The following is a 19,799-nucleotide window of genomic DNA, read 5'->3' on the forward strand; positions in this document are numbered from 1 at the left end:
GACCAAAACGTCCTGTAAACTTGAGCTTCTTTTTCAGTTTCGGATTTGAAGGAGCAAATGCGCAAATGGCACGGTGACCTGCGGGCTCAGATAGCAGACATGAAGAACAACTGTGAGTATTGGGAAGCCACCCTTCCGTCTCCTGACGTGCCTCATGTTTCTGATCATGGGCATTAGACCATTTCGGTTGGATATTGCGTTGTGAGTGAACTGGTGGGCCAAACATTGGCGGAATCTGTCTGAGGATTCATCTGGAGTCTGTTATGTCCACACTCAAATTCCACACAGTTCCACTCCCAGCCTGTTTCCCATTGTGCCAAGGTTTAAATGCAGATATCCTCCAAACTTCTGACATGTGCAATGCTAACTGATTTAGAACATAGAAATCTACAACACATTACTGGCCCTTCGGTCCACAATGTTGTGCCGACTGTATAACCTACTCCAGAAACTGCCTAGAATTTCCCTAGCGCATAGCCCTCTATTTTTCTAAGCTCCATGTACCTATCTAAGAGTCTCTTAAAAGACCCTATTGTATCCACCTCTACTACCTTTGCTGGCAGTGCATTCCACGCACCCACACTCTGTGTGGAGAACCTTACCTCTGACATCCCCCTTGTACCTACTTCCAAGCACCTTAAAACTGTGCCCCTTTGTGTTAGCCACTTCAGCCCTGGGAAAAAGTCTCACACAATCCACACAATCAATGCCCCTCATCATCTTATACACCTCCATTGCTCCAGAACAAAACATCATAGATACGTTGAAATAGGAGTACCAAATTGTGTCCTTCAGCCTGACACATTATGGCGACTCTGTTCAAAGCCTTGGCTCCTCTTCTATGATAGTTTACCATTGCATTGAATTCCCCGATCTTACAAGAAAAGTGTGTGTCGAGTATCTTGTCTTACGGATCTGACTGAGCTTTTGCGTTTGAAGGAGTGACAGGAAAGGGCTGTGTTGTATAATCCTTGGAATATAATCATGTATTCCCTCTCTAAAAGATCCAGTAATCGAATTTCTACAGTCCGCGGATGATCTTATGAAGAGAGATTTACCACCCTCGGCGTGTCTCCAATTTTGAATAACCACAGAAGCATAGAAACATAGATAACCTACAGCACAATACAGGAACTTTGGCCCACAAAGTTGTGCCGAACATGTCCCTACCTTAGAAATTACTAGGGTTACCCACAGCCCTCTACTTTTCTAAGCTCCACGTAATTATCCAAAAGTCTCTTAAAAGACCCTATTGTATCTGCCTCCACCACCGTTGCCGGCAACCCATTCCACGCACTCACCATTCTCTGCGTAAATAACTTACCCCTGACATCTCCTCTGTACCTACTCCCAAGCACCTTAAACCTGTGCCCTCTCGTGCTAGTCATTTCAGCCCTGGGAAAAAGCCTCTGACTATCCACACGATCAATGCCTCTCATCATCTTATACACCTCTGTCAGGTCACCTCTCATCCTCTGTCGCTCCAAAGAGAAAAGACCGTGTTCACTCAACTGTTTTCATAAGGCATGCTCCCCAATCCAGGCAACATCCTTGTAAATCTCCTCTGCACCTTTTCTATGGTTTCCACATCCTTCCTGTAGTGAGGCGACCAAAACTGAGCACAGTACTCCAAGTGGGGTCTGACCAGATTCCTATACAGCTGCAACATTACCTCTCGGCTCCTAAATTCAATTCCACGATTGATGAAGGCCAATACATCGTATGCCTTCTTAACCACAGAGTCAACCTGCGCAGCTGCTTTGAGCGTCTGATGGACTCGGACCCCAAGATCCCTCCACACTGCCAAGAGTCTTACTATTAATACTATATCCTGCCATCATATTTGACCTACCAAAATGAACCACTTCACACATAATCTGGGTTGAACTCCACCTGCCACTTCTCAGCCCAGTTTTGCATCCTATCAATGTCCCGCTGTAACCTCCAAGAGCCCTCCACACTATCCACAACACCCCCAACCTTTGTGTAATTGGCAAACTTACTATCCAGGTCATTTATAAAAATCACGAAGAGTAGGGGTCCCAGAACAGATCCCTGAGGCACACCACTGGTCACCGACCTCCATGCAGAATATGACTGGTCTACAACCAGTCTTTGCCTTCTGTGGGCAAACGAGTTCTGCATCCACAAAGCAATGCAATGTCCCCTTGGATCCCATGCCTCCTTATTTCTCAATAAGCCTTGCATGGGGTACCTTATCAAATGCCTTGCTGAAATCCATATACTGTACATCCACTGCTCTGCCTTCATCAATGTGTTTTGTTACATCCTCAAAGAATTAAATTAGACTCATAAGGCATGACCTTGACAAATCCATCCTGACTAGCCCTGATCAGATGACGTCTCTCCAAGTGCTCATAAGTCCTGCCTCTCAGGATCTTCTCCAACAACTTTGTAAGATTCCTGACTCACTGTGCAGACCCAATGATTTCATTACCTTTATCTTTAAGTGTCCAAAGTTCAGGGTTTTGAACTTAACTCACAAAGCCAGTTGGCAATGGCCACACTGATCAAGTTGGACCTTTTGTTTGGATGTATTCCCAGACACATTCCTCTTGGTTATCAAAGCATGAGCCTCCAACCACAGGTGCCAAGGTGAATCAGATACCTTGCTACGTTCATTAAGACCCTAGGCCTGACTCTCCATCTCACCTCTAATCCCCCTTCATCCCATGAATTTAGCACATCACCTCCACCACCCCATCACCCCCCCAAACCCCTGAACTGTTTCTGCTCCAACTAAGTCTCTTCCAGACATGAATCCAATGTCTGGGTATATGTCTACGGGGCCAGTCCAGATCTGTCCCACTTTCCTGCTGTTTCCCCAGGCCCTGCAAATCACACCATCTCAAATTAGGTTTAATGAATAATTTATGTTACTGAATCTATGTTCAGTACTTTTACGTGACTGAATCTGCATTTAATTAGTTTGAGTGAATGATTTTCTTGACTGAATCTGTGTTCAGCATCTTTCAGTCAACAAATACCAGAATGTGGCAACTCACACAGCGAGAGGAAGCCTCCTCACCATTCCCCCAACTCTGTTATTATTAACCGGCAGGGTTTCTCCTAAGCTATCCTATCAGTCCTCCACATAAATCATTCACTTTAAATAACTGACTGCAGATTCGGTAACATAAATTGTTTACTTAAATTAGATAAATTGTGGTTGTGAGGTTTACAGAGTTGGGGGAAGAGCAGGAAGTTGAATCAACCCTACAGAATCAGTCCTTCTAAATTGTAGCTTCTATTAAACATCCCCCTAACTCTGTCTGCTGCAAGGGTCAAAGTCTATCTGGTCTCTGGATACACCACCTTCATACCATTCCAACTTATATTCTCAGTATTGTCCACAAGCAGCTTCCCTAGAAGGGGTGCCGGGAACTGGTATACCCGCTGGAAGGTGATCAGTGATGTACAAAGCTTTACTATTAAGCAGACAGGCTGTCTCACCATGTAAGTGGAAGTCCTTCAGAGAAACTTTGTGCAGAATTCAAGGGTAGCAGCGGAATTATTCTCAGCTCTCACGGAGAACACAGTTTTCTTTCACGAGTAAACTGGGAGTGGCACTGGAGGAGAGCGAGTACTTTTTCCTTCTGTGTGAGGTCCTGGGTGAGTATTATCTTCAGTCTAACTCCCGGCACTGCTCGATTGTTTCCTGTTCCCTAGACTCCTATCATTTTGCACCCACCCACAGGGTACGTGAACAAAGCAAGGAGAGATCCTGGCACCGAGGGATGTTTTGCGTTCTGGTCTACATTGTTCCTGCTCTCCTGGGCAGATTGGTGACTGGTTGCTCTTCACAGGTCGGCCCCGGTTTGAGTGCCCCAACCAGTGGACGTTATTTGGTCAGAAATGTTACTACTTCTCACCAAACATGGAAGACTGGATATCATCCCGGACGTTTTGCTCTTCACTAATGGCCAACTTGGTTGTGATTGACCGTTCTGACAAACAGGTATGACCTCAACTCAGTGTAAGTCTTCAGAGTCCCTAACCCCTTCAGCCAAGGACCCAACCCAAGCCAATACCTCCCCATTTAATCAAGATGAGTTCCAGCAAAACAACATTGGAGAATGGGAGCAACTCACATCAAAGTTGCTGGTGAACGCAGCAGGCCAGGCAGCATCTCTAGGAAGAGGTACAGTCGATATTTCAGGCCGAAACCCTTCGTCAGGACTAACTGAAGGAAGAGTTAGTAAGAGGTTTGAAAGTGGGAGGGGGAGGGGGAGATCCAAAATGATTGGAGAAGACAGGAGGGGGAGGGATGGAGCCAAGAGCTGGACAGGTGATTGGCAAAAGGGATACGAGAGGATCATGGGACAGGAGGCCCAGGGAGAAAGACAAGGGGGGGTGGGGAAACCCAGAGGATGGGCAAGGGGTATATTCAGAGGGACAGAGGGAGAAAAAGGAGAGTGAGAGAAAGAATATGTGTATAAAAATAAATAACAGCTGGGGTACGAGGGGGAGGTAGGGCATTAGCGGAAGTTAGAGAAGTCGATGTTCATGCCATCAGGTTGGAGGCTACCCAGACGGAATATAAGGTGTTGTTCCTCCAACCTGGGTGTGGCTTCATCTTTACAGTAGAGGAGGCCGTGGATAGACATGTCAGAATGAGAATGGGATGTGGAATTAAAATGTGTGGCCGCTGGGAGATCCTGCTTTCTCTGGCGGACAGAGCGTAGGTGTTCAGCAAAGTGGTCTCCCAGTCTGCGTCGGGTGTCGCCAATATATAAAAGGCCACATCGGGAGCACCGGACGCAGTATATCACCCCAGCCGACTCACAGGTGAAGTGTCGCCTCACCTGGAAGGACTGTCTGGGGCCCTGAATGGTGGTAAGGGAGGAAGTGTAAGGGCATGTGTAGCACTTGTTCCGCTTACAAGGATAAGTGCCAGGAGGGAGATCAGTGGGGAGGGATGGGGGGGACGAATGGACAAGGGAGTCGCGTAGGGAGCGATCCCTGCGGAAAGCAGAGAGAGGTGGGGAGGGAAAGATGTGCTTAGTGGTGGGATCCCGTTGGAGGTGGCGGAAGTTACGGAGAATAATATGTTGGACCCGGAGGCTGATGGGGTGGTAGGTGAGGACGAGGGGAACCCTATTCCTAGTGGGGTGGCGGGAGGATGGAGTGAGAGCAGATGTATGTGAAATGGGGGAGATGCGTTTAAGAGCAGAGCTGATAGTGGAGGAAGGGAAGCCCCTTTCTTTAAAAAAGGATATCTCCCTCGTCCTAGAATGAAAAGCCTCATCCTGAGAGCAGATGCAGCGGAGACGGAGGAATTGCGAGAAGGGGATGGCATTTTTGCAAGAGACAGGGTGAGAAGAGGAATAGTCCAGATAGCTGTGAGAGTCAGTAGGCTTGCAAGAGACAGGGTGAGAAGAGGAATAGTCCAGATAGCTGTGAGATGCAAGAGACAGGGTGAGAAGAGGAGAGTGGGATCAGCTCTGAGGAATTTCTCAGGGACTACATCCATGTTTGCCCTTTTGATTCACTGGGATCAGAGATGTCAAACTAACTGTGTACATCCTTTTAATTACTCTGGTGCCCAGAGATCCCCATCTCCAAAGATATGGAACAGCTCAGAATTTACCCTTCCCAAAATGAAAATGTGTGGGACACTGATTACTTTGATCAAGACACACCTTTTTATAGAGACCCATCTTAATAATATACTCAATGTTTGCGGTTGCAAGATCTGAGTATTTGGGAACAGAATTTCCTCCAATATGGCATAAATTGACACAGTATTAGCAAGGGAAGTAAGCTTAAGGTGAACCCACCTTACCCCATCTGCTCCTTGGAAAGGGGAGATTCTGTATAGAGCAAAAAACATGAAAAATCAAGGAAAATAAGTCAGTACAAGAAGATCATCTTTACCTTTATCTAGTGCAGATCATCCATCATATTCAGATCAATATACGGTGTAACCTCTTTCGCTGTCTCCACTCTTTCAGCAGGAATTTGCTGCGTCATCTTCCATCCCATGGAACCACCCGGCTGGCTGACTCTCAGCGCAGGCCTGTGTACCCTCATGTTGAAAGGATCGCACCAGCACTTGTGTTCCAGTTCCAGCATTGCTATTTCATGAACTGAAATGAAAATGTATTGGACACTGATTACTCTTGCATCTTGTCTCAGCATCACTTTCTGGAACGCTGGGAGCCCGTGAATCAAACTGACAGCCAGCGAACTGTATCAAAGAAAAGTGTTGCGTCAGGGTAGCTCCCGATACTGCACCCAGGAGACAGAGATAGACAGGAACTCTGGCATGTTCCACACTGAATATTTAGCAGCAGCAAAAAGAACAGACAGTCATGTAATAAAATCATTAAAATAGTATGGTCTTAAGGAACATGGAATATTATGTAAGACACATGTCACAAATAAAGAAATGGCATATGCTATATGAGTTTATGTCTGGAGGCTGGAGCTACTAATCCAGGTTAACTTCATCCAGCGAGCAACCATGCACTAACTGGCCAGTAATTGACCTCTGGTGGGGGTTGATGAGTGCATGTTCAGCTCTGGCTATATCTACATCACTGACAGCGCAAACAGTAATTTAAAATTACACAGGTGCAAACATTTGGCAAGTATTACTGTCCAGCATGCTCACCTTCCCTTGCTGTGTCAATCTATGCCATATTGGAAGAAATAATGAGCCCAAATTTTCCAATTTTGCAACCACAAACATTGAATACATAAGTAAGATTGGTCTCTATAAAGGGGTGTATCTTGCTTAAAGTAATCAGTGTCCCATACCTTTTCATTGTGGGAAGGGTAAATTCTGAGCTGCTCCATATCTTTGGAGAATACCTCAATATTTTAAATGGGAGCCATAGATCTAGACTCATGACTAAAAATGAAGGTTCAATAAGACAAACAAGAGGGGAAGTGTTAACAGAAGTGGAATTGCTTGATTACTGTCACATGTACCTAGATACAATGAAAACCTTTGCTTTGGGTGTCAGCCAGACAGATTATTCCCTACACCGAGGACATACAAAGGAAAACAGAATGTAGAATGCAATGTTACAGAGAAAGAACGGTGCAGGTAGACAAATAAAGTGCAAGGGCCACGACAAGGAAGATGTCATCTTTTAACATTTGAAAGGGCCATTCAAAGGTCTGATAACAGCAGGATAGAAGCTGTCTTTGAGCCAGGTACAACATGGTCAATAGCTTTTGTAACTTCTGCCCAAAGAGAGAGGGTAGAAGAGGGAAAGACCAGGGAAGGAACAGTTCATGATTATGTTAGCCGCTTTCTCGAGACAGCAGGGGGTATAAATGGAACTAATGGAGGGGAGGCTGGCTTACATGATGGACTGGGCTGCATTCATAAGTCTGCAATTTTTTGTGGTTTTGAGCAGATTAGTTACCATACCAAGCTGTGATGTATCCAGATAGAATATTTCAATGGTGAATCAATAAAAACTGGTGAGAGTCATTGGGGTTATATTGAATTTCCTTAGCTCTCTAAAGAACTAGAGGCATAAGTGTGCTTCCTTGGCCATGGCATCCATAAGACTAGACCAAGGCAGTTTGTTAGTGACCTAGCAACCTGAAGTTCTCAACTATCTCTACCTCAGCACCATTGATGCAGGCCGCAATGAGTCATCCATCACATTTCTTGAAGTCAATGACCGCTCTTTTGTTTTGCCGACTCTTGGCATCATGCCACTAGGATCTCTACCACCTTCCAATACTCAACAGGCCAGATAGTATCTGTGTAGAGAGAAACATCTGAGACCCTTCATCACTGTTTCTCTTTCCACAGATGATGCCTAAACTGCTGAGCTTTTCCAGCATTTTCTGGTTTTATTTCAGATCCCCGGCATCTACAGTGTTTTTATTTTCCACTTACTGAGGAGGTGCTAACAATTGTAGATTGTAGGAAGATTTGAAACTACAATTTTCTGAAGGCACAAAAATGCAGATGTCAGAATTCATGACCGCAGCACTGCGATGCTGATTGTGGCCTTGCGTTCTCGAGGGACGGGAAGGAGAAGTGCAGAGTAGTCCCCAAACAATTGGGATAGAGAAGAGAATATTGAAGGTCAAAAGGTGAGCTTCTGGTGTGAGAGGAGGTTTTGCTTGCACTCCTGCTGAAGGCCAATCACCCCCATCGTACCTTGTTCAGGATGTTTGGACCCCGAAGCACCGTTTGAATTAGGAAAGGAAAAGGAGAAGGAAACACACAAAACTTTCTTTAAAATCTGCAATGGAGGAAACTCTCTACCAATTCCCAGCTCCTTCTCCCCACCCCACCCCTTCTATCCCATCTCCAAAACTACCTGATTCCACCCCATCTCCCCTACATGCACTCTGGGTTCTAGTTTTCCCAGTTTCCAGTTATTTGGCCAATGCTATTGATTTTCCCTCCTGTGACACTGACTCCTTGCTGAACTCTAAACCCTTGGTCAACAACCATACCCTCTACCTTCATCCCAGTAAAGTCTGACACTCAGAATCCCTGCCACTAGCGGCAAGCAGGCTAAGAGTAGCCCATAGTAGCTTTAGTGAACCGTTCTGGCGCACCTTGGGATGCCTCACACTGTTTGTTTATACCACAGGAATTTATTAAAAACGAGATCAAGGCACCATCCTATTGGATCGGCCTGAGGAACTCAAGCTCGGATAGAGCCTGGCTCTGGGTGGATGGTACAGATTATCCTTCCTCAAAGAAGTAAGTTCTTTTTTTTACTGTGGCACGGCCTGATGTGTGCATTAACGTGATCCTCTGCTCTTAGACTGACTTTGTGCAATCAAATTTGAGCATGATCAGGACCGAACAGAAATGGGTTTTGTTTTAAAAGCTGGATCATGCCTCGCATTGAAAAGACATTGGAATTGGAATTGGTTTATTATTGTAATATGTGCCGAGGGGGACAGTGAAAAACTTGTATTACATACTGTTCATACAGATCAAATCATAACATAGTGAGTTGAGGCAGAATAAGGTAAAACAGAAACAATGCAGATTAAAGCGTAAGAGCTACAGAGAACATGCAGGGCAGGTTAACGACAGGGTGCAAGGCCATAATGGGGTAGAATGTCCTGATGCAGGGTTTTGAACTGAAAATGTCCACAATTCTCCCCTCCAGGACATTTTGTTATTCAACCAAACATGCTGATTATCTCCACTCTCACCCACTGCTCGGCCTTTATATTGGGCAATGTATCCAAAACCAGGAGAAATATACTGAGGTGATTTTAATCACACATACAACAAAGGAACAGATTCCCCACCTTCCTGGTCCTTTAAGGGGAATAGAGGAGTGTCCCATCAGTTTGTGCATGAACTCGTGCAATTCCTGATTGGCGGCTTCTGGATGGTGCAAAGGTCATCCTGGAATCCCCACACCCACCCCTGAGGCTCAGGATAGGGGGCCTGACTGGCACAGCTCGCCCTTCTCATTTCCGTCGTCTGCTTGTGAGTTGGATTGTTGCCATAAGCATGTTCTGGGATACACTTTGACTCTTTGAAAGAACCTTCAACAGGAACAAGGAAACTGGCTTTTGGTAGGACAGTGAAGTCTGTAGATTAATTTGTTTCATGAGACTGCAAGGTAAAGGGACACCTTATCTCTGTGTTACATTGCAAGATTTCCTTCCTGCTAAATAAACTTAGCAAAGTTTAACTTGGGTTTGGACCAAAGCCCCAGTAATACATGTGAGCAGCAATGGCAAGATCATTGTTTGCAGTAAATAACCATTGTTTCTAACTTCCCTTGAGAAGATGGTGGTGAATCACTGCCATCACTGGAGATCTAGGATTTAGACTCCTCCACAAAGAAGGAACAGGGATGTGGTCATGTTTGACTTTGTGCTAAAGAGGGAAACGTGCTTCTGCCTGCTGCCTGAAGTAATTGCACATGCCCAGTTCTGAAAAATGGCCACCGACTCGAAAGGTTAATTCTGTTGCTTGCTCCACAGATGCTGCCTGACCTGTTCAGTGTTTCCAGCATTTTCTGTTTCTATTCGATTTCTAGCAGCTGCATTTTTCTTTTAATTATGTTCCCTGTGCCTGGAGCTCTTGTTTTTGGTAGTGGAGGTCCCAGGTTTGTGGGGGGGGGGGGGGGGGGAGGGGTTGCTGTCGGAGTTGTCTGTGCAAGCGACTGCTGTGCACCTTGTAGTTGGTACATGCCACACCGTAACTGTGCTGATGGTGAAGTCAATGCTTAGTGTGGTGGATGGGGTGCTGAACAAATGGTCTGATTTGCCCTGGGTGGTGTTAACTGTTGTGCAGATGTACTTGTCCAATCAAGTGAAAAGATTGGTGGGGGAGATGAGATTGGAGGATATTTGGGGTCTTGTTGTTGTCAAATGCCTAGACCATGACACCAGCAAGTCAATGTCAAATTAATTTTATTTATATATCTACTTACTTACTTATTTTTTATGGGTAGCTTTTATTTATTTATTTAATTATTCAGAGGCACAGCACAGAACAGGCCCTTCCAGACCTTTGAGCTGCAGTTATTTAACACTAGCCTAGTCACAGGACAACTTACGATCACCAGTTAACCCACCAACTAATGCTTCCTCGGAATGTGGTAGGAAATCGGAGCACCATGTGGAAACCCAACAACTCCTTAGAGACAGTGCTAGAATTGAACCCTAAACTCTGACGCCCCAAGCTGTATTAGTATATACATATTAAATATATATATCATATGTCCACAGCAGCATCACCGACACACAGTGTCAGAAACACAAGGTTCACAGGAAAAACATGCATTAATCATGTTGTACACAACTATTGCAAAAAAGCAACATTGTAAGAAATAAAGTCTATTATTCTCGAAGTTCGTAGTGTTGCAATGATTAGTGCTGTGCAGATTGGTTCATGAACTGAATGGTTGAATAGAAGTAATTGTTCTTGCTCTTGAATTGGTCTTGAGGACTGTATCTCTTGCCTGGTGGTAGCTGCAAGAAGATAGCATAGCCCAGATATAGTGAGGATCTTTGATAATAGATGTTGCCATTTTGATACAATTCCTCATGTAAGTACTCTTGGTGGTGGGGAAGGATGTGCCCATGATGTGTTGGGCTGATTCTTCTACTCTTCAGAATCCTAATCAGTTTTTCATACACTGTTTTATATGATATGAAATTTGTTCTTTTTGTAGCAGCAGTACAGTGCAAAGACTTAAAATTACTATAAATTATAAAATTAATAACTATTGCAAAAAGGAATAACAAGGTAGTGTTCATGAATTCATGAACCATTCAGAAATCTGATGGCAGTGGGTAAGAAGCTGTCCTTAAATCTCTTGAGTGTGAGGCTCCTGTTCCTCCTCCACGACGGTAGTAACAAGAAGGGGGCATGTCCCAATTGGGGAGAGTCCGCAATGATAATGCGAACTTCCTGATACATCGCCTCCTGAAGATATTTTTGATGGTGGGGAAGGTTTTTTTTTAAAGATTAACTTTATTTGTAAAGTTTATATCAAAACATTGAGTGAAATGCATAGTTTTGCATCAAATCAAATTAGTAAGGATTTTACTGGCAGCACACAAGTGTTGCCACGCTGCGCTTACATAGTTTGTAAGCCTGATAGAGCTGGCGGAATTTGTGACCCTCTGCAGCCTCTTCTGATACACTGGAGCCGCCATACCATGCTATGATGTAACCAGTCCGATACATGGGAGCCATCATGCCACACTGTGATGTAACCAGTCTGAATGCTGTCCACTCTACATCTGAAGAAATTAGCAAGCATCTTCGGTGACGTGGCAAGTCTCCCCAAACTCTGAACGAGCTGAGCTGCATTAATGTCTTCTTTGTGACTGCATCAGTGTGTTGGGTGCAGGATCGATCCTCTGAAATGTTCACACTCAGAAACATGAAACTGCTCACCCTTTCTAATGCTGAACCCTCAATGAGATCTGATGTGTGTTCTCCCAACTTCCCCTTCCTGAAATCTACAATCAATGACTTGGTCCCAGTTACGTTGAGTGTGAGATTGCTGTTGTGACACTCCTCAGCCAACTAATCTATCTCCTTTCTGTACACCTGCTCATTGTCATCTGAGATCTTAACTAACAACATCTATGGATTTATAGATGGAGGGAGGAGAAGATGGCAGTGCGACGCAGCGGACGCAGCCTCTCCGTATTTGTAAGTAGGATGCCGTGCACAATTCTGATTTGATGGAGACAGACATGAGAAGCACTGAAGAACATCTGGAGAAACTTCTGAAATGCCCGGTTCGCTGCCGCTGCTACTGTGCGATTGAAAATCTCCGGAGGGGAAGGCCCCAAATCCTCAGCTTCGCCTGTTGCTGGCGGCCGGGGCCGAGGTTGAAGCGCTCGGCAGAGATGGTGCTCGGTGTCGGAGGGCTGGTCGGAGGCTCGAAGATTTCAGACGGACTCAGAGTCGGACTGTGGTCGGGTGCTCCCAGGGTGCTGCATCGGCAAGTTTGCGGCGCTGGAAGCTCATGGCAGGGAGAGTTTTCTTCCTTCTACCATCTGCGTGAGATGATGGGACTTTCGAGAGACTTTGAGACTTTATTTACCGTGCCTATGGTCTGTTCTTCATCAAATTACGGTATTGCTTGCACTGTTGTAACTATATGTTATAATTATGTGGTTTTTGTCAGTTTTTCAGTCTTGGTCTGTCTTGTGTTTCTGTGATATCACACTGGAGGAACATTGTATCATTCCTTAATGCATGCATTACTAAATGACAATGAAAGAGGACTGCATGTCCTTATAATCTAATCTATAGATGGTGTTCGACTGCTTAACCACACAGTTATGAGTGTGAAAGAGCAGAGCACTGAGCTAAGCACGCATTCTTGAGATGTGCCGGTATTGACTGTCATTGCAGAGGAGATCAATACTGTGGTTCCCTGAGGTGAAAGTTGAAGATCTCTGCAGTTTTTTTGCATTCCTGCAGATTTAAATTGTCATGCCAGACCATGATGTCAGCAGTTAGACTACAGGGGAAGCAACATGCTGCATTTCCTGCACACGTGTTCACTAAGGACACTGGAAGTCTCCCTTATTCCCACAACTACAGAAGTATTCCTTTAGTCACATTTGACTCATTCTTCTACGCCTATACTCATTGACAGGTGGCACCAGAAGTAAACTAGAGACTACAACCCAAGAGACCCTGTTCTTTAATCTGCCACCTTAAATTCACACTGCAGGGCATCATCCTTTTCTCTGCCCATTTCAAGTTTAAGTTTATTATCATCTGACTGTACATATATACAACCAAATAAAACAAGGCTCCTCTAGACCACAGTGCATCCATACACATAATATCACATGCAGCATGTAAGCCAAAAATATTGAATTATAAATAAGTTAAATGTATAATTCAAAACGTGTAGCAAAGGTAAACAGTTCAGTATACAGTAAACAGCTCACTGACCTAGTGTCGGGACCTCAGTGGTGGCAGGGTATTCGTGAGTCTCACAGCCTGAGGGAAGAAGCTGTTCCCCAGACTGGCAGTACTAGTCCTCGTGCTCCTTTACTTCCTTCCTGACAGTAGTGGGTTAAAGAGACCGTAGGGTGCCCGGTGGGGTTCTTAGTGCCCTTCATTGGTACCAACATGATTATGACCTCTGGTTGATCCCTCCTTTCAGAACTTCATCCACTCTGAGGCTGAGGCACTAAGGTACCATGTCGTGCCAGAACCTCACACACAGCCACAGGGAGGCCTGCCTTCTATTCCACGAAACTGAGTCCCCCATCGCTATAGGTCCCCCAATCTTTTCACACCCGTCCTGCTTGTGGTGCTGCTAGCCTGGGTATTGCTGCTCTTCCCTCAGAGATGGACTCTGAACAGCACCTAGCCTGGTATGTCCGTTTGAGAGGGGGATTGCCCCAGGAGAATATACAGCACCGATCAGTACAGGAGCAGGCCCTTTGCCGCACTATTTCTGTTGCATTGAAGATGCCAATGCCACTAATCCCATCTGACTACATGGTCTATATTCCTCCATTGCCACCTGCTTATGTGTCTCTCTAAGTGCCCCCAAAACCTTGCTATCTTACCTGCTTCCATCACCTCCCCTGTCACACTCTGTGTATATAAAAAAGAACTGCCTTGCAAAACTCCTTTGAATATTCTCCCTTTAACTTTACACCTACTCCCACGAGTATTTGTCATTTCCAACCTGGGAAAAAGTCTTTGATTCTCTACCCTATCTACGCCTCTAATATTTTAGCAGCTTACTCTTCAGCCTCCAATGCTCCAGAGAAAACAACCCACCAATCCAACCTCTCCTTATAATTAGTGCTCTCAAATCCAGGCAGCATCCTGGTAAACCTCTTCTGCACCCTCTCCAAGGCTTCTACTCACCCTGGTAAACCTCTTCCGTTCCCTCTCCAAGGCTTCTACTCACCCTGGTAAAACTCTTCTGCATCCTCTCCAAAGATTCTACTCACCCTGGTTAAGCTCTTCTGCAACATCTCCAAAGCTTCTTCCTCATCCTGGTAACCCTCTTCTGCAACCTCTCCAAAGATTCAACTCACGAAAGCACTCCCAATGCTCTCTGAAATGCTGCAACCAGAAGTGCACACAATATCTCAAATGTCATGTTGCAGCAATATAAATGTTTTACCCAGCTGTAACATGACTTCCTAAGTGAAGAAGGCAAGCACTCATCCTCCCCCTTCTCCCATGGTCCACTCTCCTCTCCTATCAGATTTCTTCTGCAGCCCTTATCCCTTCCACCTGCCAGCTGAGGCTTCATAAGGCATTGGTGAGACTGCACTTGGGAGTATTGCAAGCAGGTTTGGGCACCATATTTAAGAAAGGACAAGCTGGCATTGGAGAGGGTCCAGAGGAGGTTCTGGAGAATGATCCCAGGAATGAAAGAGTTAACGAATGAGGAGCATTTGATGGGTCTGGGCCTGTACCCACTGGAGTTTAGAAGAATGAGGGGGTATTTCATTGAAACCTATCAAATATTGAAAGACCCAGATAGAATGGACAAGGAGAAGTTGTTTCCTATAGTGGGGAAGTCTAGGGCCAGAGGGCACAGCCTTAGTATACAAGAATATCCCTCTGGAACAGAGATGAGATTTCTTTAGCCAAATGGTGGTGAATCTGTGGAATTCATTTCCGCAGAAGGCTCTGTTGGTCAGTTCATTTAGTACTGTATATTTAAAGCAAAGGTTTATAGATTCTTGATTAGTAAAAGCATCAAAGGTTATGGGTAGAAGATGGAGGAATGGGGTTGAGATGGATAATCTGTGTACAGACATCTACTGATGCCTCTGGACACATCTTCAGTGATGTTCCTGAAATCATCGGGTGTTTCGGGTCTTTCAACATCGTACACCCTCCTCCAGGTGACCCAGCCGGGGCTGATCAGACCCCAGCTTGTGTCCATTTGGCTAGCTACTTATGACTCCATGGCTCCCCTCTTTTGAGCCACAGCCATCTTGAGGCCCTCTCTGCCGCATTGGCGGTACTGTGGATGGCTCTCCTCTTCCTCTATGCCTAAATTGCTGAAGGCTTTAGCTAAAGAACGAGCTGCGAATCCCCTACAACCAACCTCCGCTGGGAGACACCTCACTCTGCATCCAGCCTGCTGGCGGCTGCTGACCAGTCCTGCTGGCGGCTGCTGACCAGTCCTGCGTACTTGGAGAGCTTCCTTTCAAAGGTCTCTTTCAAGCGATCTTCCCATGGGACTGTCAGCTCCAGCAGTACCACTTGCTTAGTAGACTCAGACACAAGGACATTGTCTGGTTGCAGGGTAGTGGCTGCGATATGGTTGGGGAACTTCAGCTGTCATTCGAGGTCCACCAATGGTATAATAAATACCCATGATGGAATGGTGGACCAGACTTAACGGACTGAATGGCCTAATTCTGTTCTTATGTCTTACGGTCTTCTCACTTCTATCCCGCTCTCCCACCTACTCTCCTTCTCCCTCACTGACTTTCATCTATCACTTGCCAGCTTGTACTCCTCCTCCTCCCCTCACCTTCTTATTCCAGCTACTCCCCCATGTCCTTTGCAGTCCTGATGAATGGTTTTGGCCCAAAACATCAACTGTTTATACCTCTCCATAAATGCTGCCTTAACCTGCTGAGTTCCTCCAGTATTTTGTGCGTGTATTTCCAGCACCTGCAAAACCTCTTGTGTTTAAGCATGTTGTATGCCTTTACCGTCCTATCCACTTTCAGTCAGCTATGAATTTGTGTCCCCCGCCCCTGCACATCAATGCTTCAGCACTATTTACCTATGCCTACTAGTCTTGCTACTCTTTCTGCCTGTTCATCGTGTGACCAGCTCATTAAATGTGCTGTCCACTATATCCTCGACTTTACAAAGACTCCATTGTGAGTCCATCTGCAGCTGCAACTGTGCAGTATGGTCAGTCAGGGGCTGCAGCTCGGCACATTTCCGGGCATGAGGGCACTAGAAGTCTCTTTAATAGTCTCAATAGATGTCCGTGACTCAATGGTGCCAACTGGCTCACTCTCGCCTGCAGGAGTACGTGCTGAGGGATGCACTCAAGCTTGATGCAGCCACCGCGAAGGCCCGGTGGGGAAGGACCACAGTTTAAGGTTCATCACCTGTGGGAGTGTCAGGGGTTGGGTGGGGAGGAGACTAACCCTCATCAGCGGTGTGGACAGATAATCAACATGGTGCCCCAGGAGTGGGTGGAATTGTTAATTTGGAAAAAGCATTAGAGCCAACGCCTGCCTTTATTGTTGATAATTTTATTGTTAATAAGTCTTAACTCTTGACCAAGGGTTGAGAGTAAATGAAAGGTTTATTGTAAACGTCTTTCACTTGTATATGAACAGAGAGTCAACGCATAATTTTATTGTAAATAACTTTATTGAATAAGGACTCAGAGTCAACGAATGTTTTTTTCTTATATGTAAATAACTTTATTTTGTAATAATTCTGAATAAAGTATTTTTGGAAAAAAAAGTCTCAATAGAAGTCTCCCATAAGAACAGGAAGGCAGATTATTATCTAAATGGAGTCAAGTTAGGAAAAGGGGAAGCACAATGAGATCTAGGTGTTCTTGTACATCAGTCACTGAAAGCAAGCATGCAAGTACAGCAGGCAGTGAAGAAAGCTAATGGCATGCTGGCCTTCATAACAAGGGGAATTGAGTATAAGAGCAAAGAGGTCCTTCCTTCCTGGTGAGACCACACCTGGAGTACTGTGTGCAGTTTTGGTCTCCAAATTTGAGGAAGGACATTCTTGCTAATGAGAAAGTGCAGTGTAGGTTTCCAAGGTTAATTCTCGGGATGGCGGGATTGTCATATGTCGAAAGATTGGAGCGACTGGGCTTGTATACTCTGGAATTTAGAAGGCTAAGAGGGGATCTTATTGAAACATATAAGATTATTACGGGATTGGACACGCTGCAGGCAGGAAGCATGTTCCCGCTGATGGGTGAGTCCAGAACCAGAGGCCACAGTTTAAGAATTAGGGGTAAGCCATTTAGAATGGAGTTGAGGAAACACTTTTTCACCCAGAGAGTGGTGGATATATGGAATGCTCCGCCCCAGAAGGCTGTGGAGGCCAAGTCTCTGGATGCTTTCAAAAAAGAGATGGATAGAGCTCTGAAAAATAATGGAGTCAAAGGTTATGGGGATAAGGCAGGAACTGGATACTGATGGTGGATGATCAGCCATGATCACAGTGAATGGCGGTGCTGGCTCAAAGGGCCGAATGGCCTACTCCTGCACCTATTGTCTATTGTCTATAATTCCCATATATCCACACAGGAGGAGCACATCACAGGTTGTGATATGCTCTAGAACTCTGCACTTAGTTACCCCCTTTTAATGTAGATTTCCAGTTACACTTAGAACTTTCTACAACTTTAATCACTCAAAGAAATAAAGAAATGTAGCAAGTATCTTATTGGTCCTCACCAATCAGCTTCCTCCTCCACTGCCTACCAATTCATAGAGTGATATCAGCTTGGTTTCCACCGCGAAATGAGGAAGTCTGGGTCCCTCATTGCTATGCTCCGTCCAGGGTCGTCTTCAGTTGCTACTGCTGCCAAATGTAGGCCATACATTGAGCCTCCTGCTCTATTTATGATCGGGTCCCTCCTATCTACACTGTCCCCCAATTTCCCAACCATCCCCTTCCACCCCCCAGCACTTACTGCTACCACCAACTGCACATGGGTTTAAAAAGAAAAGGAATATCTCGGCTGAGCTAACAATAATTTTTCATGAGAAAACAGAAAATGCTGCATATACACATTTGAAAAAACCATGCAGCATTAACCCAGTGTTATCCATTAACCCTCTCCTCACAGGCACTGTGTGTTTCCAGAATTCTCTGTTTTTGTTTCAGGTTTGCAGCATCTGCAGTTTTATTTTTCCATATAATTTTTTCATGAACTCATGAGCAATCCTTTAGGCTGGAAATTTCCACATGCTACTCCACTATATAAGGAAGATGAAAAAGGAAGTCCCAAGGAAAAGCAGCCTGGTTGCCTGCAGGGAAATCATTCTATCTATAATTAAGGAGAATGATAAATACTTTGAAGATTTACATTTAATCAGGCAGGGCAAAAGTGTATTTACAAAGGAAATGCCACACCTGCTGAATCCAAGTGATGTTTTTGAGCTGCTTTGCTTTTGTATAACATTGCTATTGAGAAAGCCTAACGTTCTGTTTACAACAGTCTTTTGTGGGTGTTGCTCCAGATTTCCAGCCAGCATCTGCAGAAATTCTTGTGTTTATAATTAACTGTGAACTGCTTTGATTCATCCCGAAGTCACAAAAGATGCAAGCACTCTCACCCATGTTATTTTTTTATACAGATTCTGGTCCTCTGATGAGCCAAGGAGTATTGCAAATTCTGAAACATGTGCGACTACAAATCGTGATGGGAAATGGGTTGTTCGTTCGTGCAGTGAAAGAATTAATTTCATCTGTGAACAACCTGTGTTCTGTCATTTTAAATAATTCTTTACTGAGCTAAAGACCTGAGTCTTTTGTTTTTAAACATATTTTCTGCTCCTGTGTTGTAACCATGGTCTAAACACCAAATAAAATTGTTGTCTTGAACTTCGTTCTGTCAAACCTAGCAAAAAAAGCTGACGTTTCCAGCCTATTCAATGGCCATTGGTGCAATTTAATTCTGCAGCTAGAGTGCTTCTTTTAACCTAAGAATACAGTATTTAATGTTTCCTTTATTGTGCTTTATCTACCATTGCAATACCCCTCTGACTTTGCCACAAATGGTATCAGTGGGTTTTCATGTCTATTTCTCTTCAGCGAGAATCTAAGTTTCCATCAGATGTGTACTGTACCAAAAGATAAGTCTCCGATATACAGTAAGCTAATGGGAGAGCCTGTGGCTCTCTTCTTTGTGGCATAGTGCAGCTGTAGTCCGACATTCACCCTGCTCCAATTATATTTGTCAAGTTGCTGAACTGTCCATTCGTGAGGAATGTGCGTACCCATAGTAATCACATGACACAGATCACATGATCACTCCCTGCTTACAGAACTGTGCCCCAAGAGTATAAAGTAATCTTTCAATGGATCATTTGTTTTGTATTCTGTGGATCAGATATGCACAGGCTGCAAATAAAGGCCATGCTCCAGTGAACCGTCAGTAGTCAGCAAAGTAAATTCCCCCGACGTCCAAGCGTACATACATTTTGTTTCAAATGCAGTTTTAATCTCTTTCTGTTTGGAAGAATGTAACTATTGCCTTTTGTGAATGTTTACACTGTGGATCAGACCAATTCAATAAAACAAATTAAAATATCATTGGTCCGTGTATGTTGTTTCCTCAAGTACTTAGCTGTAATTA

The 19,799-nt window shown here is 44.7% G+C and overlaps 1 protein-coding gene across 1 annotated transcript in view; it reads left to right on the plus strand.

Moving 5' to 3' along the window:
* The window catches only part of LOC140191194 (CD209 antigen-like protein C), a 74,372-nt gene extending 54,619 nt beyond the window's left edge, over positions 1-19,753 (plus strand). Inside the window, exons 7-10 of the mRNA XM_072248351.1 lie at positions 38-112; positions 3,828-3,979; positions 8,595-8,707; positions 18,799-19,753. Of these exons, the coding sequence (XP_072104452.1) occupies positions 38-112; positions 3,828-3,979; positions 8,595-8,707; positions 18,799-18,943 (485 nt within the window). The 3' untranslated portion in view covers positions 18,944-19,753. The remainder of the gene's footprint in view (positions 1-37; positions 113-3,827; positions 3,980-8,594; positions 8,708-18,798) is intronic.
* The last annotated feature ends 46 nt before the right edge of the window (positions 19,754-19,799 follow it).

Source organism: Mobula birostris, chromosome 32 (genome assembly GCF_030028105.1).
Source record: "Mobula birostris isolate sMobBir1 chromosome 32, sMobBir1.hap1, whole genome shotgun sequence".
In the NCBI taxonomy this organism is placed as follows: domain Eukaryota; kingdom Metazoa; phylum Chordata; class Chondrichthyes; order Myliobatiformes; family Myliobatidae; genus Mobula; species Mobula birostris.